The 27,361-nt window shown below is 37.2% G+C and overlaps 1 protein-coding gene across 4 annotated transcripts in view; it reads left to right on the plus strand.

Moving 5' to 3' along the window:
• Positions 1-220: 220 nt before the first annotated feature.
• RICTOR (RPTOR independent companion of MTOR complex 2) overlaps positions 221-27,361 on the plus strand; it is a 67,931-nt gene continuing 40,790 nt past the window's right edge. For all 4 annotated transcript variants that reach the window (XM_088152695.1, XM_088152696.1, XM_088152697.1 and 1 more), the window contains exons 1-8: positions 221-319; positions 493-540; positions 10,771-10,868; positions 18,569-18,633; positions 20,550-20,681; positions 21,689-21,752; positions 22,841-22,967; positions 25,183-25,352. In XM_088152695.1, the coding sequence (XP_088008821.1) occupies positions 271-319; positions 493-540; positions 10,771-10,868; positions 18,569-18,633; positions 20,550-20,681; positions 21,689-21,752; positions 22,841-22,967; positions 25,183-25,352 (753 nt within the window). In that variant the 5' untranslated portion in view covers positions 221-270. The remainder of the gene's footprint in view (positions 320-492; positions 541-10,770; positions 10,869-18,568; positions 18,634-20,549; positions 20,682-21,688; positions 21,753-22,840; positions 22,968-25,182; positions 25,353-27,361) is intronic.

Raw genomic sequence — 27,361 nt, forward strand, 5'->3', positions numbered from 1 at the left:
CGGAAAGGAGGCGCGGCGGCGGCGGCGGCACTGCGGCTCTCCCACTCCTCTCACCCCCTTCCAGGCGCGCTCCCTCGAGGCACCGCTGAGCGCGGCGCATCCCCTCCGCCCTCCGGGAGCCCCCAGCGCCGCCGCCCTGCTCCGCTCCGCCCCGACTGCCGGCGAGAGAACGCCGAGCGCGTCCGCCGGGCGAAGTCGAGCGGCGTCTCCTCCGCCCGCTCTCGCGAGATCGGGCAAGGTTTCCGGTGTTGTGACTGCGGGACCGTAAACATGGCGGTGAGTCTCCGCGCCCGCTCGCTGAGGCACCTCCGCATCCGAGGTGAGGAGAACCTGGGCTAGGCCCAGACCGTGGCAGGCAGGCAGGCGGGAAGGGAGCGGCGTCTCTCCGGCGCCCCGTCCTCGCTCCTGCCTCAGCTGGCTGCTCGACAGCCGCGGTGCGGCTTCCATCTCTAACCGAAGCTCCTGCTCTTGTCTCTCCTTTCTCCCCTCCAGGCCGGAACGACAGCGGCGAGGAGAACGTCCCCCTCGATCTCACCCGAGGTAACGGAGGGCCTGCCGGGAGCCGGGACGGGAGCCCCCCGCTGCCTCTCGCGTCGCCGGCTCCCATTTTCAGAATGGCAGTGAATGGAGTCTGGGCTGAGGGTGGAGGCTCGCCCGGGGAGTCTTCCGTAGGCAGAAGGGAGGGTCGCCCAAGAGCGCTGGCCAGCCGCTTCTCCATTTCTCGGAGCGGGGACGATTTTCGGTTAGAAAGATTGCCAGTGTACAAATGACCCCCGGCCGCCCCCCCTCCTTCTCCCTTATTTAGGATTAAGCTTTGTTGGGATGGATCACTTCCCTGTGAGTAATATTTCATTCAGCCTGGTTGCGGTGCATGAAGCGGAGTAAATTAGTTCCTCAATGTAGGGCCCTGCCGTTCCCTTACTGGGGGGGGGGGTGTTTTTTTATTTGCTCTTAAGAAATAAGCCCTCGTGCTCTGTGTTTCCCCCTTGGTTCTGGGATGGCGTTTTACCCGCTTAAACTAAGTTGGTATTTGTTGGGTCTCTTGAAAAGGGAGGGAATGTGAAGTCAGGGTGACATGAGGAAAGGCAAACGGTCTCTTTCGTATCTGCCATGCAAATAGTGAAAGTCATGATGTTGTTTTATGGGAGGAGGATAAATGCAGGGGATGCTTCATTCTGGTGAGTTGCTTGCTGAGATAGTCTTGACACATGGGAAGGGGGAGCATTGAGGGCAACAAGCAGCTGCTGGGTTATTGGCAGGTATGTTGTTCTCTCCACCCTAGATTGTTTGTGCAACTTAACCTATTTCAGGTTTGTTATTTAATATCAGCTTGCTGCAGATGAGTTGTTAGCAGCATTTGAGCGTTTATGCACTATATACATTTCAATGGTCTTTCTGAAGGCGTTCTGTTCCCCTCCTACACTCAGCTTAAAAATTGATTTGGTGAGTCAGTCTACTTGGGAATAGGCCTCCTTTGCCTGAGCCTGTTGATAGTCATGAGGGCCTCCTAACTGACAGTCTCCAGGCAAGCTGATTTCTACTATGATTAGATGTGCATCTTAAGGCAGGGTGGCAGCTGAAACTATCATCATAGTGACAGTTTTGAAAAACTCAAATGTTTCAGAATTAATTTATAGGTATATATATGTTCCTTTTACATTTAAAATAAACACAACTGTAGCAAAATATCCTGTTAACATGCTGTTTAAACATAAAACAATTATCTGTTAGTATTCAGTGTGACTGTTATTTCATTACTTGTTATCTGTTTAACAGAGTATTTCAGTCATACTCCTTGAGGCAGTATCTAGTGTATTAAAATAATATAAATATACAACAGAACTCGGAATGTACATTCTGTCAGTCTCAGAACTGCTTTTAGAGCAATGTGTTCTTTCTAGAAAAGAAATAAACTACAGTTCTCGTCCTTAGACCAAACAGATGAGCAGGGCTGTTTTTTCTCTTTCTACCATGCTCTTTCTGGGAGGCAGGGTTGCAGTTCCTCACTAGTGAATGGCAGAATGTTTGTTTTAGATACAATTTTGGGTAGATAAAATGATGATAGATTTTAGAGTACTGCGCATTAGGATTCACAAATTCTTTGAACTGCAAATACTGAAGTAATTTGTAATCAGGGTGGAATATTTGGTACAGTTCTGTATATGGGAAAAAATGAGAATAAGTGCATAAACTTCTGACAAAATAATATGTAGTACAAAGGATAGCACAAGGTAAATCCAAAAGTGAGCAATGAAATCCATAATGTTTTTAGTCCAATAGGTCTAAATGGTCCTACCAAATGACATAATGCAAAAAGATACTGGATTTTCTCACACAGGGCATGTGATTTCTCTGTTTGGACATTACTGCAGTGATTGCTGGACTTTAATATAGACATCTTCATACTGCTGTTGTAAAATCTAAATTGGGGCTAACTTGTTTTAGAATAGGAAATTCAATGGAGAAAATAGTCATTACTTAAATTCTTTTTTGAATTACAGCATTTAAATGATCACAGATTGTGTCTAGATAGACAACATTTATCTCTTTTTATTGCTGTTCTAATTAATATGTCTATTTTCTACATTATTGAAAAAATATATTGAAGGTCTCTAAAAAGGGTCAAGTAGCTTCTTGGGATTTTTTGACAGCTTTTATGAGGATACTGAAAACGTTGTATTCCTCAAGGACATTTTGTTTTTCTTGTGCCCATACTATTCTGTCTATTGTTACATTATTATACCACCCTTAATGTATAATGTATTCTGTTATTTCTTCAAACTTGCTTCATTAGAATAGTCCATGTTATATGTGTTCATGCAGTCAGTTTAGTTCAGCGATCTTTGAATAATAGTTCTTAAATATATTCCCTGTTTTTAATTTGTTTTTACTTTTGAATGGTGAATGAGGGGTTGAAGAAAGCTAAACATGTTTAGCAGCATGTGGTCAGAAAGATAATTTGCATCTTTTTAATCCATGATTAAATAATCCATGTAAAAACTAACAGTGTTATATACATAGGTAGTACTTCTTTACACATGATGTGGAAGTGGTGCCTTTTGCGTTTTGCTTTTTTTTTTTTTCTGTTTATCCTGTGGTATCCTATTCTCTGGGTTGCATCAGTTAGAAAGTACTATCTTGTAGGACTTGGGAAGCATGTCTTTTTTGTCACAGTGCCTGCCCTCTGGAATACCATACCACCTGAAATTAGGTTAGACCAAATCCTGCTGGCCTTTTGGAAAGCCATTAAGACCTGGCTATTTTCCCAGGCATGGGGGTCAGGGAATTAGAGAAGTTGAGCCCAGGTGTGTTGGTTGCTGGTATCCTTGGTTGCCATAGTGTGTTGTTGCCCTTGTCTTCAGTTTTTCTTTTTATTTCAGTGGCTGTATGGTTTTAACTCTGTCAGTCTCCCATAGTTGTGTTTGCGAGATGGATAGCCATATAAATTGACTGAAATAAATAAAATCAATTAGTCAATAAAACAGTTATGAGTATGCTGGTTTGGAGATGAGATATGCTGTACTCCTTTATTTCTTTTTTTCATAGAAGGCCTAAAAAATAGAGAAAGATGATACAAACTGCTTGCACAATTTTTTTCATTGTTACAGATTATGTGTCAGTCACCCACAATTCAGTAACTTAGAACTCACCAGCTGAGTGTGAGCCAGCAGTCAGTCATTATGGTCCTCAAGATGGTTGAAAAATCCAGGTTTATTGAGCCATGGTCAATTGGTGTGCTGGCAAGTAACTGAAATTTGCTTGGATGATCAATTATTTTTTAGCTCTACTTGGGAAAAATACAGGAACCAGTCTGTACTTGATGGGATTGGAATCAAGAAGAAATAGCTAAAAGTATGCATAATTCCTTACTTCTCCACCTAAGGAAAAAGTAGACAACATCTCAATACCAAATGCAGTTTCTACTTGCCCATTTTTAGTTAACTTCAAAAAAATGTAAATAAGCTTTTGTTTGTTTTTTTGAGAGGAACAGAGAGTCCCTTGTTTTAAATACATATTATCACATAACATGGACGTTTATATAAAGTGACATTCTTGGATGATTGAAAAATAATGGTTAGTGTGGGAAACCACAATTTCAGTATCAAAATTTGTGTATATAAATTTAAACATTAATATCTGTCACATTAGGATAGTAGTAGTTATTCTGTATTGTCAAAAATGATCATGAATATATACACTGACTTCATGGATTACAAATGCATAATCCTGTTTATTCCTGTGAGAGCTTTATAGATTTTAAAGTTTAAAACTTACATGATGGGTGACAGAAATAGTATGTTGCATTCCAAATGAAGTATCATTAGGGCATTTCATAATATGGAAAAAAATCCAGAAGACCTATGAATAGGATTTATAAACAATCACAGTCTAGAAATTTCTCTGACAATATAATTTTTATATAACCATAAAGTAAGGAGATGAGGTTGGGTGTCTCATTTCATGCCAGGATGTGGGAAAGAGATCCCATGTCTCCCTAGAGCTACATGTATTGAAAGACTTAGGAAGGATTCATAGCTAAAGTTTTTGAGCCAAAAACTATTGCAATAGAATTCTGTTTCATATGGTGACTGTTTTAATGGAAATCCAAAGTAGTTCATATCCAATTATTTATCCATCTAATCCAGTTCTGTCTTATTTGATTGGCAGCAGTCTTCCATTTTAATAAGAGATCTTTTTAAGAAAGCAATGGAAGGGAATTTAATATAAGATAGAACCCTGGGTTGTGTTTAGATATTTCTGTTCTTAACCTTAGATTGTTATTGGACTGTACTAGCAGTAGTAAAAGATAAATTTGAAATGTGTGTTTCTGAAGAAAACCCTGTCAAAGCTAGCTGTTGTCTGATTTAATTCCAATTTACATGAAAGTCTGAATCCATATGCTTTAATTTCAAGTCCAAAGTCCTTTTTGTAGCAATATTACAGTATAGGCCTTTTTGCTAGTATAAATTACATTTTTGTACAATCATTGTAAAGTTTAAAGAGAAAGTTGCATGAGATTCCTATATAGGTAATTGTCACAGATATAATGCATGTATGTGTGTTACTGGTTTTAAAATAACTTATAAAAAGTTCAGGTGTATTTATAATATTTTAAAAAGTTATTAAGGAAAAATAGCAACTAAATTAAAAAACATTCCTTAAAGCATCTTAAAATAAATGGTCACAGACCACTTTCAAAAGAGTACACATCTTGCTCATTTTGTGTTGGAGAGTATTTAATGAATATTCTCTTCATTGTTGGAAAAAATCCTGTTTCTAGTAGATACCATCCTTATATCCAATCAGGAAAGCATCCACAATAAGGTTCCATCTAGAGGATTTAATAGCTATGTAAGCTTGTATGGAAAGAGTGTATTCCCAGATTTTCCAGATCTAGGTAGGTGGAGCTTTAAAAATCAGAATCAGCACCTTGACTTAAGTCCATACTGAATCACCAGCAAATGAAGTTCTTTCACTACTGAAATTTATGTCCTTAATGATGATTGCTAGTTGACAGTTAAGATGCTATTCTAGTCTAATTGCAGGTTCTGGACTGTCATCAAGAGCAATTCCAATCAAGATTATCTAGGCATATTCAACAGTTGGTCAGTTATATCTTGTCCCATTTTTCATGATAGTGCATTGCATTTTTCTGCAGATGCAGAATTAACAGAATTGGATCTCCTGGAATATTATGGAGCATAACTTCTATGTCACCTTTTGGCGCCATTCTTATCTTGTGGAACTAATGCACTGAAGTGCATCCACAAAGGATACAGAAGTTGCCAGAGTGAAAGATCAGAGAGAGATCAAAAAACATTAATGGTCAAAGTTTTCTTGTCTTCTCTTGATGTTGTCTTTATGTATTACATTTTCCATCCCATGTTTCCATTGGCAAGAAAATAAAATACAACATTTATTTATGTATTTATTAGATTTATATCCTGTTTTTTTATTCAGGAGCTTTAGTTAGTGTACATAACCTCCTTCCTTCTATTTTTCTTCACAAAAATAACCCTATAAATTAAGCTGGGTTAAGAGTGAGTGATTGACTCAAAGTTAACTAGTGAGCTTCGACAATTGAGCCTGAATTAAAACCTAAGTCTTCCGGCTGCTAGTCCAGCACCCAAACCGCTACACCACACAGAACTCTTTGTTTGTGGTAGCAGTTAAGTATTTTGGTTGGTTGGGGATATGAATGTACGTGTACTTTCATATACAAATGATGGGCTGAGGACCTGATTTATTTGCAGTGAATATTAGATAAAAGTATGATGCAACAAGGAATATAGATCTGAAAATAAATGTGGTAAATACTAAAATAGTCTTGCTGTAGCATTTTGAACCACTTGAAGTTTCTGAGAAAAGCCATAACTAGAGTGCATTATAGGATATCATAGTGACTCAGTCTGAAATTTTCAGGAACTGGAGCAACTGATGCCAACTAACCTTCAAGGATCTTAAAGCAAGTAAATTACTTAAATGCTTCTGGCATATGAAGAAATAATTTCAAGCATTGAAATATTTTGTTTAGCAGCAAAACATGTATGATGATGCCTTGGATGGTTTTTTTTTTGTTTGTTTTTTTTAAAGAGTGCCATTACAGCCAACATGGTCTCTCTGTGCAGCATGGACATGAATTGATTGGTGGATTATGTGCCATCAAGTTGGTGTTAATGATAGGAATTGGCTGTTTTTTTTAAGCTCTGCTTTCATTAGTCTTAATGCAGTTGCAAGGTGACAACTGCAAGACTTTCTGAATGGGGTTATCCATTAATTTATTTTATTCCATTACATCTTTTTATATAACATATTTCTCCTGTTTCATGAAATTCACATACAAGTGATGTACAGTGGTAACCTTGTTAAAAAAATTTTCAGGACCAGTTGCAGTTTTAGGGCAACCCCATGTAAGTACATTGCAGTAGTCTAACTGGTTGGTAATGAGGGAATGGGTTACTATAGCCAGGTTCTCCTGCAGCAAGTAAGGCTGCAACTGATACATCAACCAGAGCTGAACATAGGCTCCTCTGGCCATGGCTATGACCAGCCTTCAGGCAGGAGATGTGAACTCAGAAGGACTCACAAGTCGCAAAGCTGCTCCTTCATAGGTAGTGCCTGTCTGTCAAGGGATAATACTAGTGTCAACAGAGAACCCTAATGTACAAACAGCAATTCTACCTTACTTGGATTCAAATTTACTCTATGTCTCTCATCCAAGTCCTCAAAGCCTCCAAGCTCTGGGAAAGGACATCAACAGCATCTCTCTTGTAGCATGGGATAGCAGTGTATAGTTAGGCATCACCAGCATACTGATATCATATCCCCAATTGTCAGATGACCTCATCCATCAGTTTACTATAGATGTTAAAACACAAGAGAGAGAGAATTGAGTCCTGTGGCACTCCACCCATTAGCAGCCACTGGGCCAACCTCTCCTTCCACCTACTATAGCAGACTGAAACTGCCCACTGAGGAGGGAGCAGAACCATTGCAAAACAATGCCTCCTATCCCCAATTGCAGGTGGCCCAACAAGATACCAAGTTCAATGGTGTCAGAGGCCGCTGAGAGATCCAACAGGACCAGGAAGGGTGCACTATCCCCATCCACATCCCAATACAGATAATCCAAGAGAATAGCCAATGATCTATTCCATATCTAGGGCTGAATCCAGACTGAAAAGGATCCAAATAATCTGCTTCTTCTAGGGTGCCATGAGGTTGGTCTATTACCATCTCAACAATCTTCCCCAAAAAGGTGAGATAGGAGACTGTGCAATAGCTGTCCAAGACTGCTAGGGATGGCCTTGTCAGGGTAGTTCCTTCAAGGTAGTTTCCCCTCCCATAAAGAAGTATTGACAATTTCCTATATCCAGATGGTCACCACTGTACCTAGTGTCTATAAAAACTGGGATGGGCAGGGGTCCAAGGAACAAGTAGCAGGGGACAACTGAGACAGTATCCTGTCCACTTCCTCAGAAGTCACAGGCCAAAAGGAATCCCAGATAATATGGTAAGGGTGCCCTAGTCACCACGAGAGATACTGCCCCTGCAAAGCTAAGGCTGCAGCAAATCTGAACAACTTTGTCAGCCAAATGCAAAGTGGGGGATCATGAGATACTGAGAACTTCTCAGTAGGAAGTTCGTAGGCCACTGGCTGATTAAGGTCTCAGTAAATAAGTATGCTTCACCTCCTTTACCACCATGGAGTAGCCCTGAACATTTGCACATATCCATGTTTGGTCAGTTTCACTTCTCTTCTGCCACTGGTGTTACTGGCATCATTTCTGGCACTTTATTGTGCATATTTCAATTCTTCTCAAAATTTCTAGGCTCTTCTCCCCCACCTGGAAAAGATAGGTTGAGCAGTTGCGATGGGGGGACCCTATTGTAATGATAATGGAGTAGCAGGGAACCAGACATATCTGGAAAATAAATAGTATCTTGCCATGTTTATAGTTATTTCATATATATGGAGAGAGAATTTGAAGAAATCTAACCAATTCAAGGTTACAAAAAACTGATTTGTATAAGATCAGATTATTTCTTAATCATCTCCAGTATTATCTACTTTAAACCAGTACTGGCTCTATCTTATTACTGTTAATCTGATACCTTTTTTTTTTTTTTTTTTGTAGAAGTAGACAGTCCTTGGCTTGCAGATAATCCCCTAAACCTTTTTTTATTAGCCTCTCCATCTCATAGCATAAGATAGCTAGAACTCTGCCTACTATTAATTCCATCTGTTTACTACTGTCATTTTCATGTAACTGAGATTCCTGTTTCCGTGGAGTCCTTGGGGTTCTCTGAGCTAGCACTGAAGATGTTACCTAGCCGGGTAATGAAACATTTGCAAGAAAAGAACCAAGCTCAGAGAACCCCAAGGACTCCACAGTTCAACCCTGAGCCCCACATATTTGCCTCTATTGATTCCTGTTTCCCTCCTGCACAACTGGGATTGCAAGTTGTGTGTGAGGCTTTAACTTTCTGGTAATACCAGTGCAACTGAGATCATAGTTTTCTTCCTTTTAATGTGGTCCCAATGAAATCCTGTTTTATCTTCATATGTTTCCAACTAAACTCTGTCACACAATAGTATTCAAAAAGAGTAGAAAGAAAATAATGGGAAGGTATTATTTCTGGAACCATCTTATTTGTTCATATTTTCAGTTAGAAGTGGCAACTGTTATTTATTATTTTTCTAAAAAATATGAATATGGGGGATATGAACTTGCTCTGGCTAGGTATTTCATTCATCCCAAAAATGTTTGGGAGCAGGCTTCATAACCAAGGTATGCCACTCATTATAATATGTCATATATGCCTTTAAAGCTTTGTGACTGGAGGATATTTCATTATTACTTTGAGAGAAAGAAAATACAACTACATTTTGGCTGTTACATTCACTCGATCAAGTTGGAATGTTTTTGTTTTATGGAGCCTTATTGAGAAAGTACAGGTAGTCCTTGTTTAATGACTGCCTTGTACAGCGACCGTTCTCAGTTATGACGGTGACTGTCAGGAACTTTGAGACCAATCCTTGCATCTATAATCTTTGCAGGTCTGTAAAGCAAAGGAAAGCTGAAGTAAGATCATAAGTACAGTCATGGTTTCACTTAGCAACCACTTTGCTTAATGACTGACTTGCCGGTCCCAGTTGTGGTTGCTAAACAAGGACTACCTGTAGTTTGATTTTTTATTATTCTGTCAGTGAAATGAGATTTTCTAAATAACTCTGTGAACTGGCAATACTAAATGAATACTAATGAAATCTAAATAAATTCTATAGCAAAATCATTTGAATCTAGAATTATTCTTGGCAATATTCTTCTAAATGATCAAAACAAAAGAATATAGATTGGCCATATTATATTGTCGATGATACTAAATTGTAGGAAAGCAACTTGTAACATCTGTTACTCATCCTTAAAATCAAAGTTTATAAATTAGTGGTACTTTTATACCAATACTGTTGGTATAAAATACCATTCTTTGTAATCTCTTGCTTGTAGCTTTTATATTTATGTATTTATACTTACATTTATCACTGCCCATCTCACTGCAGAGTGACTCTGGGTGGTTTACAGTAAATTTTACTTCTTAAATTCTATAAAATATTTTTTCTCTTTCTCTTTCTCTCTTACTCTCTTTTTTTCTATTTAAGTGGTATTCTCATTTTGAAAAAGAATCTTTGGAATCTCACAATTTTCTATTATTTAGAAAATAATATTTTCTAAAACATTCCCTTCCTTCAAAATTTTGAATCCCTCCCTCCCTCCCTCCCTCCCTCCCTCCCTCCCTCCCTCTTTCTTTCTTTCTTTCTTTCTTTCTTTCTTTCTTTCTTTCTTTCTTTCTTTCTTTCTTTCTTTCTCTCCCTGGATATTACAGCAGAGTTTTTTTAGTTTTTTTACTGCATTGATGGTAGCTGAATATTTAATATTGTTCTGTGCCGTAGCAATTGATTACAGGGTGACTAGCATAAAATAAGTTATTTTTCAGTCTTTAATTTGGGTAGAATTTTGTCTTTTGGATCAGAAAAAGGCACACATTTAAAAATAAATAATAACCCCAGTGTAGAATAGATTTGTGTATCAAAACACATGACAAGAATGCTCAAAGATAGATATTAAGGTAATTTAAGGAGCTTCACTCTGATCTGTTTCCTAAAGGGTATGCTTTTCATTGTTTGGGGGTTTGTCTTAGTCTCATCTATCTATATCACTATGGTTTGTCTTAGTCTCATCTATCTATATCACATTTCTTTTGTAGACCCCTCTGATAACTTGAGAGAAATTCTTCAAAATGTGGCCAAATTGCAAGGGGTTTCAAATATGAGAAAACTTGGCCATTTGAATAATTTTACTAAGGTAAGAAATGTGGTGACTATTGCAGTATTATATTTAACTTTTATTAGTGAATCAAATAATATTTATGTTTTAGAAAAATGGTAGTGGAATGATGTAGCAACGGAATGATAATGTCATCAAGTAATAATGGGATTGCTAAATTGTTTTAAATTACTTGGATGTCCACAACTTTGCAGTACAAGAGTTTGAACAAGAATGTGGCGGCTGTGATAATGAATCATGTTGAGTAGACATGTGCAGATTATTTGATGTATACAAAACAACTCTGGATCTGCTTTCAGCAGAAGTATCTTCTGGGTATCTGCATTCTTGTGCAGAAGACCTTGAAAGGGCCATGAAGCAATCAACTGAGCCTGCAGCTGTTTTATGCCTCCTTTTTGCAGATCCAGAGAGGCATGTCAGAGGAACTGCTCAGCCCTATATTGAATACATTTTCAAGATAGAAATTGAGATTTTGAATAAATGTGATTTATTGATTTATATATTTCTAAGATTTACTTACTGCCTCAACTGACTAGTATTCTAGGCAATGTACAACATGCAATAACTGATAAAATAATAAAATAACTATATCATAATACAAAATAATACAGATTAATAAAAGCCATTCTTCTGCCCGTGGTTTCACACTGATCAATTCTCAAAAGCCAATATTTTACAATTTTCTGGAAAACTATGAGTAGTTTTTTGCTTTGGGGCAAGCTAGGAGGGGAGACCCCACAGGGAGCATCCACTATCAAGCTCCTTCAGTTTCACCTTGTCATAGCAGCTGTTCCCTGGTGACCTACAGTACATTCGGAAAGTATTCAGACCCCCTTCACTTTTTTCAATTTTGTTATGTTGCAGCCTGATACTACAATTGTTCAAATTCATTTTTTTTCTCATTAATCTACCCTCAGTACCCCATAATGACAAAGTGAAAATAGAATTTTAGAAATGTCTGTAAATTTATTAAAAAGAAAAAAGTGAAATATCACATTGGCATAAGTATTCAGACCCTTTGCAATAACACTTGAAATTTAGCTCGGGTGCCTCCCATTTCTCTTGATAGTTCCTGAGCTGTTTCTACACCTTGATTGGAGTCCATGTGTGGTAAATTAAATTGATTGGACATGATTTGGAAAGGCGCACACCTCTCTATAGAACACCTCACAGCTGACAGTGCATACTGTATCAGAGCAAAAGCCATGAGGTCAAAGGAACTGCCTGCAGAGCTGAGAGACAGGATTACTGCAAAGCACAGATCTGGGGAAGGCTACAAAAAAAATTCTGCTGCACTGAAGGTTCCCAAGAACACAGTGGCCTCCATAATTCTCAAATGGAAGAAGTTTGGCACAACCAGGACTCTTCCAAGAGCTAGTTGCCCAGCCAGACTGAGCAATCGGGGGAGAAGAGCCTCAGTAAGAGAGGTGACCAAGAACCCAATGGTCACTCTGACTGAGCTCCAGAGATCCTGTGTGGAGATGGGACAAAGTTCCAGAAGGACAACCATCACTGCAGCCCTCCACTGATCTGGGCTTTCTGGCAGAGTGGCTAGACGGAAGCCTCTCCTTAGTGCAAAACACATGAAAGCCTGCTTGGAGTTTGCAAAAAAGGACTCTCAGACTGTGAGGAACAAGATTCTCTGGTCTGATGAAACCAAGATTGAACTGTTTGGCCTCAATTCTAAACGTTATGTCTGGAGGAAACCAGGCACCGCCCAACACCTGCCCGATACCATCCCAACAGTGAAGCATGGTGGTGGCAGCATCATGCTGTGGGGCTGTTTTTCAGCAGCAGGGACTGCTGAATGGAGCAAAGGACAGAGATATCCTCAGTGAAAACATGTTCCACAGCGCTCAGGACCTCAGACTGGGCCGAAGGTTCACCTTCCAACATGACAACGATCCTAAGCACACAGCCAAGACAACACAGGAATGGCTTAGGAACAACTCTGTGAATGTCCTAGAGTGGCCCAGCCAGAACCCTGACTTGAACCCTATTGAACATCTCTGGAGAGACCTGAAAATGGCTGTCCACCGACAGTCCCTATCCAACCTGATTGAGCTTGAGAGGATTTGCAAAGAAGGATGGCAGAAAATCCCCCAATCCAGGTGTGCAAAGCTTGTCGCGTTATACTAAAAAAGACTCGAGGCTGTAATTGCTGCCAAAGGTGCTTCAACAAAGTACTGAGTAAAGGGTCTGAATACTTATGCCAATGTGATATTTCACTTTTTTCTTTTTATAAATTTACAGACATTTCTAAAATTCTATTTTCACTTTGTCATTATGGGGTACTGAGTGTAGATTAATGAGAAAAAAAATGAATTTGAACAATTGTAGTATTAGGCTGCAACATAACAAAACTGAAAAAAGTGAAGGGGGTCTGAATGCTTTCCGAATGCATTGTATATTGTGCGGGTAAAAGTGGTCTCTAAAATACTCAGGCACTGAGTCATATAGGATATAATAGGTAACAACCAGCACTTTGAATTGCACGAGGTAACCAGTGCAGCTCCCTAGTATACATTTTGCTCATAGACAAATATAGCAGTGCCTGCTCAAGGGCATATGACACCTCTGGGCCACATTGACTGCTGACACCGTCTTCTGCCAATGTGAAGTTTTTGCATTTTTGGAATGATTCAGAAGAAGGGGTGGTGTTGGTACCCCTAAAGCTTTGATGCCCTAGATCAGTGCCTATTCAACCTAAAGCCAGCCCTGCTTTAGAGTATTTTATAAACTTCCTTCACAAAATTAAGCATGCACACAAAACAGAAGAGAAGTGTAACACCTGATCTCTAAATTCTCTGTTCTTTGAACTGCTCTCTTATACTCTTATTTCTGGCATAAATGCAATAGCATTTTGTGAGTTTTGTGATATTTAATGCCCAGGACATAATCACATTATTTTTCTTGCCATTGATCAATGGAGATAATGTCCTAATTTGGAATTAAGGGATGGAACTTTGGATGAAACAGTATCAGTGTAGAAGGAATCAAGGAATAGTTTTGATTCTACCTTATTCTCTTCATCTGCAGTTTGTTAAAATAGAAATTAACGTTTGATCATGAGGACAGGGATTCCTGTAAAGAGGCTTAATTTTTTCTCCAAAGTGATGTATGGGGAAAGAAGAGGTGATGGTTATATTCTTAACCTGATGGTTATATCTTTAACATTAGGTGAGATGAAATCCATTTCCTTTGATGTGTTTCCAACCCTAAATTAAACAGTACACTGTGAGGGTGTAAAACTTCTAATTTCTCACGCTGCCTGAAAGAAATTCTTTTTTTATTTTCATAATTAAAGATGGCAATAGTTGGGAGAAATTAGTTTCTTCTTTAGATTCCATCTGTATTAGAATTGCTAAAGGTACTCTTAAGTTGTTATTATTATTATTAAAATGTATATGCTGCCTGACTCCCAACAACTCTGGTTGGTTACTAAATAAAAACATTAAAAACAAGATACAACAATAGGCAAAAATGTAGTGGTTCAGATACTTAATTTGCATTAGCTTCCTCCTGTACTTGCTGTAGGCTAGTGAGTAACTTCTAGCCTGCTCTCTTCAGATTACTCTCTTCCATCATGTGAACTGATACAATCAGCAGTTACATTGTTACGGTGAAGTTGTATATATTTTCTTCACCATACTGTTGTCAATCTCCAGTCACTGTAAAAGTACTAACATTTAAAATATAAAAATTGTGAGGATTCCATTTCTATACTATCTGAATAAATTTGCTATTTCAAACAAATCAACTACCCAGGAATCTGAAGCTTTTCTGTACATTATCAATGGTTGAAATATTGGTAATAAATAATTGTAATTTTTTTGAAGTAATAATTCTGCATTTATGTTAAAGTTTGTGGTGTATGGATCTTAATTTCAGGAATTATAAAGTTATATCAAACTACATTTTTTATGTAGTTTGTCACTGAAGATGGTGCTAACAGGAAAGAGTTCATTCCAGTGTTCTAGCTTGAAAGCAGTTCTTTCTGTAATGGAAACCCCTCCCTTCAGTCATTAATCCAACCTCTTTGGAGGAAGCAAGAGCTTTTCTTTTGGTTCCATTTTAAGAGATGAAAACAATAGAAAAGAAGGTTTGGAAAGAGCATAGAGGAGGCAACTCTTGCAGCCATCAGACCAGCAAATTGGTATACCAATAACAGGTTGCAGTCAAGAGGCTGTGTGGTCTCCAAGTTTCAGAGACTGGGGGAAGATTGGCCAGCCATATGAACCAGATCAAATCAGGAAGCAGAAGCCTCTGAAGACACTGGAGCAGAGAGGAGAAAGCAAAGGGATGCAAAAGAACATAGACATCTGTGTTGGCAGTATCAGAGACAAAGGAGCTGAAAGAACAAGGACAGGGTTTCTGCTTTTCACTTAGGGCCCTCAGCTTTCAGTGCACTAAGTGAAAGTAGAAGGAAACAAAGTCATGTGCCACTTCTGATAATAACTCCTTGTGTGATTTGAAGTGAAAGGAAGGTCAGCTTTCAGATGATGATCATTGCAATCCATCTCTGAATTAGAAGCTCACTTATTTTCAGTGAGACTGAATAAGTAGGCAGAGATGCTTATCCAGGAGCTAAGCTCTGGCAACCCTACAGTTTATGACCTTGAAGGTTGTACGTTTCAGTTTTAAGGCTCTGCCAAAGTGTTAGCTTTGGGTTCCAGCATGAACCTTAGAATGCCATTTCTGGACTTCTTCCCAGAGATAAGGGGGAATGAGTGGAACCAGACAAATACTGGACACACACCACAATATTTAAATAATTAATTAACATTATAGTAGCTGCCCACTCCCATAGACTCTGGGTGGCTTACAAATACAAAACAATAAAAGCAGTTAAAAGCATACAACATCACAGGCAGCCCGGACTAAAAGAATCATAACAGTCACAAATCACGTCAAACCAGAAGCCCCACAAACACATCAACCCTGGACCTGAGACCAAAGCCAGGTCTTGCTTTTCAGAACCGCAGAAAAGAGGCCATTGTCTGTATCTCTGGAGGGAGGGGCTGTTCCAGTGTTCCATTTACCAAAAGCCTCATACCAGCTGGGTAAATGATTGAAAATGTTGAGAACATACATAAAAGTACCAATGGTGTTGAATACAGTTAAATGTGTGTATGTTCTAGAATTCACAAGAAACGAGGCATGTTTATTTAATTTAATTTATTCAATTCAGTGATGCTGTCTCTCTCTCTCTCTCTCTCTCTCACTCTCTCACTCTCTCACACACACACACGCACCTCCGCACAAAACAAAGAAAAGCAACTCAGGATAAAGAAAGCCCTTCCCTTTTACCCAATATCTAGGTACGGTAGAAAGGCAAGATTTGGTGGACAACGTATATATTTGTCATAGCTATTTATGCTTACGTTTTTGTGGATTATTTAACTTTAGAGAATTTAACAATCACTTCCCACATTTTGATATATTTAACATATTAAAAGTGCCCAGCAAATGTGAGGACCAATTTTGAAGAAAGACATTTGGATTATTAAAATAGATTATTAAGGGAGCAGGAACAAACTGTTTAGATTTAACACTAGTTATTTAGTAATATGAGAACAAACCTCAATACAGTAAATTTAGTAATATGAGAACAAATCTCAATAAATCTCAAGGTTGTACTCTCCTTGAGGTTGCAACAGAAAAGGAGATCTGATCTTCTGTTTTAGATTACCTGGATTTTACTAAGTCATCCAAACACTATGATTAACTGTAGTACCTAATCTTACAATTAATTGAAAGATCCCAATTTCATAATTCTGGTTTGGAATTGACTTGTTTTTATATTAATAATTAATTTATAATATTTAAATTAATTAGTTTGTGTGGATTAATAATAGTTTGTGTGGATTTTGATAACATGGCAAGCTGCAGATAATTTACTATACTTGTGAAGGCTTCTGAGCTCCTTGTGCCCCAGAGAGGAAAGAAATATATGAACTTGATGTACCCCATTAAATTTTCTGTGATTGAAAGATGAATAAAATGGTACTAACCAATTGCCAGAAAGTCAAACAGTGTAAACCAGTCCAGGGTCACTTCAATCCTATATGGCAACGATATGGAAAAGAAAAAGTTATTTGTAGTACTTTGTGAAATATTCAAATGAAATGCTTCACAGTGCATGGGTATGCAGACATCTCTTTATATTGTTAAAGCAGCTGCATCTTTTGCAAGATTCATAGAGCTGGTTCAGAAGCTTCTTGTGACTGTATCCACATGAGTGTACAGGTGTATTCTCTTTATTTCACTTTCTACATGTAACATTTTTTACTTGTATTCAAGTGAAAATAAGTAGACACCTACTGTAGGTTTCCCCACCCAAAATTCCCCTCTACTGTCAAGAATGTTAGGGCAGGTTTGAAATATCGGAGGTGGGTCATTTGTATGGCCAGTTTCTTTCTTGTGTTGCTTTTGCTCTGTTTAGACATAATGCTTGAGCAGATCTCAAGCACATTCCTAAATGTCCAAAGAGCTGCCCCCATGTTTTATAGAATGCCAGAAATTCTTTGGGTTATTGGAATGTTCCTGTGGTTAGCTTGGTGGTAGTTTTGAAAAGAAAAAAGGGAATATGTGAAAAAAAAATATTTCTGGTATATCATAATTTAGAAATTCTATAAATTAAATAGGTAGAACTATGATGCTTCATACTGTGACACTTATAACTAAAGGTCCCAACATGCTTTAAAAAAATTTTTTCAGCAAGTAATAATTATATGACTCCATTGATATTGTGGAGACCATGTGGAGGCAGTTTGAAAATTACGTATTATATAATCCAAGAGCTGCTCTTTAGAAAAAAAAACTCTGAGAAAATTGGTGTGCAGTTACATACTCCAGTTCTTTTAGGAGCTTTAGAAAGTTGAAATAACAATGAAAGAAAAAAAAAAACACAGTGAAAAACATTAGAAATTATTCCTTTACTACTATACAGTTTTTAAGCTATTATCTCATTTCCCCTTTTCAAAGTGCTTATACTAGTATAACACACTTGTTTTCCAATAAAAATATTTCTAAATAAAATTTGGTGGTGCAAAGTCTCAAGCCTTTTTTGCATTTCCTGACGCTTCATTTTTCTAATATCTGTGCCTTTAAGATTATCTGCCATTTAGTATACAGTACATCCTTACTGTGACAAATGACCTACATAGCAGGTTATCAAACAGTTTAATCATTTTTTATTATTTTTGTTAACATGTATTTACAGGCAACTGAATGAAAATTATATTGGTGAGTTTTGCTATAAGAGTGGTAGTAGCATTACCACAAAAATGAATTGGATGAAGATGTGAGTGATAATCATTTTTTTTTAAAATTCAGGATTGTGTGGAGTTGCTGTTTTCAGAGAGACCAAATAATTTATATGTCATTTTTAATTTATGTGTTCAAACCTGACAATCTTGCAATGTCTTTTAAGGTAATTATAGAATCCTGGATACATCTGAAAAATAAAGCAGATTTTCAGTAAATCCAGTTATCATTAGCTTGCCTTTTTTGAAGTAATCTTTTAAAATAATTAGACAAAAACTAATGAGAATAATTCAACCAGGCCATTTCTTCCTCCTCTTGTAATATCCTGGAAAAATGCTCAGATTAGTTAATTGGGAAACAGTGTAGCTAGTGGGGTGTGAGGAAATGATTAGTTGAATTTATGAATTAAATCTTATTAAAAGTACTGAAATGTATATGTTTACTTGCAGCTTCTTTGTAACGCTGGTCATACTGAAGAAAAATTAGGTTTTACTTATGAAGATATCATCATATGGTAAGTATTACATATTGTAAATAATATGATGGTTGAAGTTCTGGATTGGAACAAATCAGAAAGGGGCCTTATCCAGAGGAGAATTATGATGGCTTATGGCAGAATTAGAACTAAGTGCTAGAAATTCTCATTCATGATGGGCAAGAAATGTGGAAACGGAACCTTAATGTGGATTTAGGCTGGGCACCAGATCCAGTAACAGTTGTGAGCAATAGAGATTATTAGCTTGACTGTTATTCCTGTTCCTGATGAACAGTTGGGATATATGGCCAGGCTATTCCTTAAACATAAGCCTGTGGTGTAAAAGACCTGAAAGAAAACCTTTACATTAAAATTGTTTTTGTTTAAAATAAATAACCAGACATTACTAGCCATACGTTGGGATAGCAAAGAATCTAAATAATTATAAACAGTGAGTATGCAGATAGATACTACAAAATATGCTATGATTTGATCTGATATATTTGTAAAAACAATAAATTTGTAATATGTTATAGATGTCAGTGTGACATATTTTCTTTTGGAGGTGTTAGAGAAATACTTTATTTAGTACTTAAATGCATTGTCTTTCCTTTTACAGCTAAGTTGGACAATTATGTCTTACTCATTTTCTGCTAACAGAAATGAGTGCATTATACTGCTGTGTTAAAATCAGAAACAATTTTAACAATATCAGTTTTATTTTGTACATTAATAAAAAATATCTGTTAATGATATAAAAAAAAGATCTTATTGACCTCATCTTTATCTCAAGATTGTTCGTATCTGAGTAAATATTACTTTTATTCTTTTTAATTTTTAAATTCTTTTGAATTGTTCTGTTATGGTTTTAAGCATATACAGGGGATTTAATATAAGTATCAGGGCTATGCCATGCTTTAGATTTGGTGCTCTGGACCTGTGATAGTGTAAACATACCAACTGTCTACAACTCTTTAAAGGCCATCACAAGCCTAGAAAAAAGCGTAGGTCTTTTTAAAAGTTGCAAACACGCTTCCATGTGCTTTTTTACCCAGTTGGCCATTCTTCTGACTTTCAAAATCTTGTAAAGTGCTAAGCTGAAAACCTCTGGGAAAAATATCATATACCAGTGTAAGATTGAAAACATTTATCTGTGTAGTGATTCTCTACCCCATAGTGGTTTCACTTTTGATCATTCTGATAAGAAGCTGCAAATGAATCCAGACAATAGAAACTAGCACTTTTTATGCGTAAAGTTAATGAATCTTTACTGGCTATACAATGGAATAGCCAAAGAATTTAAATTTTAATAATTTTCTGAAATAGCTCCCAAGGCCATCTAAAACACATGTCACTAGGCCATGTGTTTCAAGGGGAAGGATTTCCTTAATTGAAAGCAGTGAATAATTGGCCTCTGTTTGTATACTTGAAACTACAGAGATGAGCTTTGGGAAAATTTAAGCTCTTTATAACTTTTTTTTAAACTAAAGCCAAGAAATTTAATCAGTTGGCATTGGTAGATTGATAAATTGTTTAAAACTTTGCAAATTTGGGATTATACAGTTCTTTAAAAGATCCAAAGATGTTTCTTCTGTGGTACCAAGAATTCTGACTTAGTTTCAACAATTAAAATTTACAGCAAAGTGTAAAATTTTGTTTTATGTTTATGTGTCACTCTCTAGATTCATGTTCATTTAGTTAATTTGCCTAAACATATAATACATTAGATATTTAATGGTTTTTAAATGACATATTTACAGGATTTTATACATTATTAGCTGGTGATTAAAGTGTTGTAAAAAAGAAAGAGTTGGTATTTACTCACATTTTAAGTATTACAGTGTTAAAGTAAGCATAGTCAGACGTAGCAAGTTAATCACATAAAATGGGGTTGGGGAATATAGAATGGATATACTTTGATCATTTATAGCCTGAAGACTTCTTTATCATCACAGTTTGCGGTTAGCTTTACTAAATGAAGCAAAAGAGGTGCGAGCAGCAGGACTCCGAGCTCTTCGATACCTTATCAGAGACTCCAGTATTTTACAGAAGGTATTAAAACTGAAAGTGGATTACTTGATAGCCAGGTAATTACCAAATAATACTACCATAACGCAATTTGGAATTACTCGGATTTTTCATGAGAATCTGCTATTTATATGACCCTTCAACAGTGCCCATTTTTATTATTCAATTTGTAACTTGGGCCTCCTCCCATAGGAATCACGATCCCATCCATATGTATATTCAGTGTATGTACAGGATTCATGTATGTACAGAAATTCTCCTTCAGTCACATAAGCAAACATATTGAAGCATTTTTTTAACATTTCTGAAATTACAGTATGCCTCATCCAAACTTTTATATAAAACAATTAACTTCTGTAGGCCTTTTTTTTGCTTTAAGCCACGTCTAGGTCCTCTTAGAGCCTGCGGTATATTTTGTAACTCTTGGGTTGTTCTTGCTGAGGATGTTATTTTGTTGATACTTGGATTTGGAGCAGTAGAGCTACAGTCATTTTATAAGTAAATGAACTGAAACACTTCATGGTGGAGGCTTTGAGGCAAATAGTTGTTTGGATTATTTTGCCTCAGCAATCTTTAGAACTTGAATCTCATCTGCGTATCCTATAAAATAATTTTGGGTTGATTTGAGCATTTTCAGCTACCAGCACAGTTCTACTCATACTTTGAGAGGAAGTGAAAAACATAGTTCTTGCTTGTTCTTTCTTCCCTGTGCTACCCCTGTGCAGTCTCCAATCCATGAACCAGAAGATGCCACTTCTCCCTGCAGATCTTTTGGAGGTAGATTTTCAACAGGTATAGGGAAAACATCACCTGTCCTTTTTTTTCCATCAAAAGTATTCCACAGGGTCATCTTCTGGGGAAGGAAGGAAGGAAGGAAGCTTTGTGTATATGTGAGAAACAGATTCTGGATCCAAGTCAGCCAATAATAAAGGACCCTTGCTGTAATTTTAACGTCTGAATCCTAAATACAAGGGACTAATACATTAAATGTTTAATACAATAAACCATGTTTTTATAGGTAGATATAAATATATGTACATAAATATATATATATATTTAATTTTAGATGCATAGATATTCAGCAGAGTAATGAAGTAGAACGAACACAAGCACTTCGTTTAGTCAGAAAGGTATGTGAAGACTCACAGTATAATACCATCATTTACTAAATTATCCATATCAAATCTTATATGACTGTAAAATAATTAATATTGCAGATAGCTTGGTTATTTAATATGGAAAACTGGTAATGAAATTCAGTTAAGATGATATAAACAAGATTATAAATATAAAACAAATATACAGATAAGTATTAGTTTGGTTGCATCCCTCATCCATGGTCACAGTTCTGACCTTCATACTCCCTATAGCCCCTGTGCCTTTCCAAAGCCAAACAGAGTCAGAGGACTTTCAGGAAAAGCTTAAGATATGGAAGGAGAAACATCAAATAAAAGAAGCATATACAATCATGTAACATTTAGTACATTTAGCTCCTCTGCAGGGCTTCTGGTGAATAAATATAATATCTCAAGGGCTCTGTAATATTCAGGCCCACTTTCTGAGAGCCCTCTTAACGCTGCTCAGCTGTGTACCAAATACTGTAGTCCTTTAAGGGACAGGACAAGGCCTATTGGAAGTCAGGACATGGTTAGCTGCAACTAAACTCTGGGTCAAAATGTATGTGTTCCATTCTACTTACTTTATTGATGCCCTAGTTTAAAATTCCATCTCAAAAAAGCAGTTAAACTGGCCTCTCTCAAAAGCACCTATTTTTAATGGCATACAGGACTTTCGGAGTCACATTTGGAGCTGTATGAAGCTCTCATATTCCCAGCTTTTCTATAGACTTTATTATTTATATGAACTTTTCAGACGGAGAAATTATTCTTATTGGAGCACATTTCAGCAGCTTCTGAAGTAGCTTTTGAGTATGTTTTTGCTATTCTTCAATTTGTATGGATAAATTGAATAAAAAGATCTTGATGCTCTAGCAGCAATCCTTTCCCTTATGGCTTCTTTGTATGGTTGTAGTACACCATTTACCTTTAAAAAAAAAAAAATTAAACAAGAAGTTACAGATATAAGAACAGAATACCAAAACAAAATATTCAAGTGGGTGAAATACAGTTTAATACAGATAACGGAATGTTTTGCGTTGTTCTTTAATTGTGCTATGTATGCAGTAAATTCTTCCTTTTTATATATATATTCTTTGCAGATGATCACTGTGAATGCTTCATTATTTCCCAGTTCAGTTACTAATTCTTTGATAGCTGTTGGAAATGATGGTCTTCAGGAGAGGGACAGGATGGTTCGAGCATGTATTGCTATTATCTGTGAATTAGGTAAGAATTTTAAAAAGTATTTCAGTTAAATATGGGATACTGAATAAGGATAGTTTAAAAATTCTTTAAAATGTATTGTAAGTTAAATTTTAATAGTATATAATTAATGCCTCATAAGTAAACAGTAGGTATTTTGTGAAGTAGAATGATAGAGGAATTCTGAAATGTGGGATCCTTGGTGCTCTCTGAGCTTGGTTGTTTGCTTGCAGACGTTTCATTACCCAACTAAGTAACATCATCAGTGCAGTGATGTTCAACCACAGTTCAACCCTGAGCTACATATATTCTTTTCTATTAGAATTCTGAAATACCAGATTATTTAAGAACATAAGAATGGTTACATGATGACACCAAAATTCATCTGTTCCAGCATTGTTTTTCACCAGGGTTAAAAATACATGAAAGCTCAAACACATAAAGGGATTGAGATAGTTCTCTCCTGGTGTTTCTTTTCATTTTTTAGTTCTCAGAGTTCTGAACATTTCTCACAATCTTTAAAAATATATGCTACAGTACTAATAAAATACGTTTCTTTTATTTATTTTGTCCTTTTAAAAATCTTTCTGTGTTGGTGCCTCCTATGTTTATATAATTGATCTCATATGAAGGTTGATTTTATTTTCTGACTTTGGTTAGTTTTTCTTTTTATCTCAATGATATAGCTCCACAAAACCCTGAGGATAGCAAAAAAAACCCAGAGAGCATACAGTTCCCATAAATTTATTTATTTATTTATTTATTTATTTATTTTTCAAATTTGTATGCCGCCCATCTCCCCCAATGGGTGACTCTGGGCGGCTCACAATAATAATAAAAAAACACAGGCCTCTCCAGACATAGACATAATCTATAAATAGTTAAAAACATATATAAAAATGGCCTAAAAACCTCCTATAATTTGGCCCTAAAAAACCTGTAAGATGCTGGGGGGGACAACCCCTCACCCCACCAGCCATCTCCATAGATGCGGGCCCCCCTCTGGCCCCCAGGCCTTCTGGCAGAGCCAGGATTTGATCTCTTTCCTAAAGGCCATGAGGGAGGGGGCACACCGCACCTCAGGCGGCAAGATGTTCCATAGGGCGGGCGCTACAGCAGAAAAGGCTCTCTGCCTAGACCCCACCAATCGAAATTCCTTGACGGGTGGGGTCTGCAATCTGCCCCTTCTGCAGATTAACCATTCAGCAGCAGTAAAATATATCAATAACCATAGCCAGGCTGAATTTAATTAAAAATAATAAGCAGTGCACAAGTTGCCCAAGTCTTGTAATAGATAATGTTTTTATTCTATTTTTATTCTATTTTATATTGTTTTATTGTACTTTAATATTTATTGCTGTTTTATTGTGAACCACCCAGAGTCACTTTTTGTGAGATGGGCAGTATCTAAATTTGAAATATAAACAAATAAATAAATAAATAAACTTACAAGATACTTCCTTAAAACCTGCAAAATGATAAATATTTTTGAAAAAGGACTATTGCTGCTGTTGAGCAGGTTTAGCCCCTTGCCTGTCCATACCAATCAAGCATCTCACAAGGAATACATCTCTGCTGCAATAGGATGCTAATATAGAGTAAGGCTTTTAGATCCATTGTCACTGGTGGATGGTGGCTCTTTATTGGTTTTTATGTTCTACTAGAGAGAATCATCAATCTCTTGGAATGAATGGGCATTCTGTATGGTAGATTGCAAAGCTGTGCCAGCCTTTTATCACATCCCCTTCCCATATGTTTTTTGAAATAATTTAGAACTGTTTCAAAGCATTCTGTGTCAGTTGTATCAACCCAGTTGACAGTACTCAAGAATTATTGATTATCTATATTCTCCTTAATATTGGGTCATTCTTTGCAATGTACATGACTTGGCATGAAATCCTGTACAGCACACCAGGAGTAAGCCCCATTGAACATATTAAAACGTGTTTCTAAATTTTAAATACCTGTTCTTGAACAATTTGAAAATGAGTGTTAAATAAGAGTCCTCAACATTTCTGTAAGGAATCTGTTACGGATTGGTAGTGAAATTATTATGTAATCTTGGAAAGATTTAGAGAATTTAGAAATATTTCATAGCATTTTGAAAAATGAATTTACGATATAATTTAATGTTACCATTTAAATATAAGATTTTTGTCTTTGTGGAAATGTGATTAATATTAAATATTCTTAAAATATTAAAATACTTATTCTCTAAAATGGAATCATTCTCTTTCAGCAATTCAGAATCCAGAAATAGTTGCTTTCCGTGGTGGTCTAAGTACCATTTTGAAAAATGTAATAGATTGTCAATTAAGCCGTATAAATGAAGCTCTCATAACGACTGTCTTACATCTTCTTAATCATCCAAATACCCGACAGTATGTGCGAGCTGATGTAGAATTAGAGGTAATTTTAAATATAATTTTATTAATGTATCTATTTGTTCTAACCTTGAATTGCTTATTTACAGATAGTTTTCATTTAACAACCACAGTTGGGACCAGCAACTCTGTTGCTAAGTGACATGGTCATTAAGCAAGATATCACGTGACCATGACAGACTTAAGACCTCACTTCCTATGCAGTTATTAAGCGAGATATCGTGACTGCAACTTACGATTTTACTACTGGCTTCTCCATTGACTCTGCTTGTTGGAAGCCAGCTGTGAGATGCACAAATGGCGATCCCATGACCATGGGATGCTGTGACAGTCATAAATGCCCACCAGCTGCAAAGTGCCCAAATTTCAATGATGTGACGCAAAGATGCTGCAATGGTTGTAGGCGAGGACTGGTCATAAAGTTACTTTTTCAGCACTGTTGTAATTTCAAACGGTCGCTAAACAGGGCAATCCTTAAGCAAGGACTGCCTGCGTATCACACAGTTTTGGAGCTCTGGCATTTGATAGCAGAACATAATCTATTAACATTGAAATTTGATACTTGCATATGTACAGTACTGTGCAAAAGTTTTAGGCAGGTGTGAAAAAATGCTGTAAAGTAAGAATGCTTTAATATATATATATTGTAATTGTTTATGTTTATCAATTTACAAAATGCAAAGTGAGCGAACAGAAGAGAAATCCAAATCAAATTGATATTTGGTGTGACCACCCTTTGCCTTCAAAACAGCATCAATTCTTCTAGGTACACTTGCACACAATTTTTGAAGGAACTCAGCAGGTAGGTTGTTCCAAACATCTTGGAAAACTAACAACAGATCTCCTGTGGATATAGGCTGCCTCAGATCCTTCTGTCTCTTCATGTAATCCCAGACAGACTCAATGATATGGAGATCAGGGCCAAACCATCACTTCCAGGACTCCTTGTTCTTCTTGATGCTGAAGATATTTCTTAATGATATTAGCTGTATGCTTGGGGTCGTTGTCCTGCTGCAGAATAAATTTGGGGCCAATCACACGCCTGCCGAATGGTATGGCATGATGGATAAGTATCTGCCTGTATTTTTCAGCATTGAGGACACCATTGATCCTGACCAAATCTCCAACTCCATTTGCAGAAATGCAGCCCCAAACTTGCAAGGAACCTCCACCATGCTTCATTGTTGCCTGCAGACACTCATTATTGTACCATTCTCCAGCCCTTCGGTGAACAAGCTACCTCCTGCTACAGCCAAATCTTTCAAATTTGGACTCATCCAGAGCACCTGCTGCCATTTTTCTGCACCCCAGTTCCTATGCTTTCATGCATAGTTGAGTCACTTAGCTTTGTTTCCATGTCAGAGGTATGGCTTTTTGTCTGCAGTTCTTCCATGAAGACCACTTCTGGCCAGACTTTTCAGGACAGTAGATGGGTGTATCTGGGTCCCACTGGTTTCTGCCAGTTCTGTGCTGATGGTACTGCTGGACATCTTCCGATGTTGAAGAGAAGTAAGCATGATGTTTCTTTCATCTGTTGCATTAAGTTTCCTTGGCCAATCACTACGTCTACAGTCCTCAATGTTGCCTGTTTCTTTGTGCTTCTTCAAAAGAGCTTGAACAGCACATCTTGAAACCCCAGTCTGCTTTGAAATTTTTGCCTGGGAGAGACCTTGCTGATGCAGTCTAACTACCTTGTGTCTTGTTGCTGTGTTCAGTCTTGCCACAGTGTATGACCTGTGACATGAAACTCTCTTCCACAACCTCACATTAGTAGCAGAGTTTGGCTGTTCTTCACCCAGTTTTAAGTCTCCTGCGCAGCCGTTTCTGTTTCAGTTAATGACTATGTTTCAACCTACATATGAAATTGATGATCATTAGCACCTGCTTGGTATAATTGGTTAATCATACACCTGACTCTAATCCTACAAGATCCCTGACTTTGTGCAAGTGTACAAAGTGTGCAAGTGTAAGAATGCTGATGCTGGTTTGAAGCCAAAGGGTAGTCACACCAAATATTGATTTGATTTCGATTTC

This window comes from Python bivittatus, unplaced genomic scaffold (assembly GCF_059951505.1).
Source record: "Python bivittatus isolate LINGU-HERP-01145 unplaced genomic scaffold, Pbiv_v1 ctg000570_np1212, whole genome shotgun sequence".
Taxonomy (NCBI): domain Eukaryota; kingdom Metazoa; phylum Chordata; class Lepidosauria; order Squamata; family Pythonidae; genus Python; species Python bivittatus.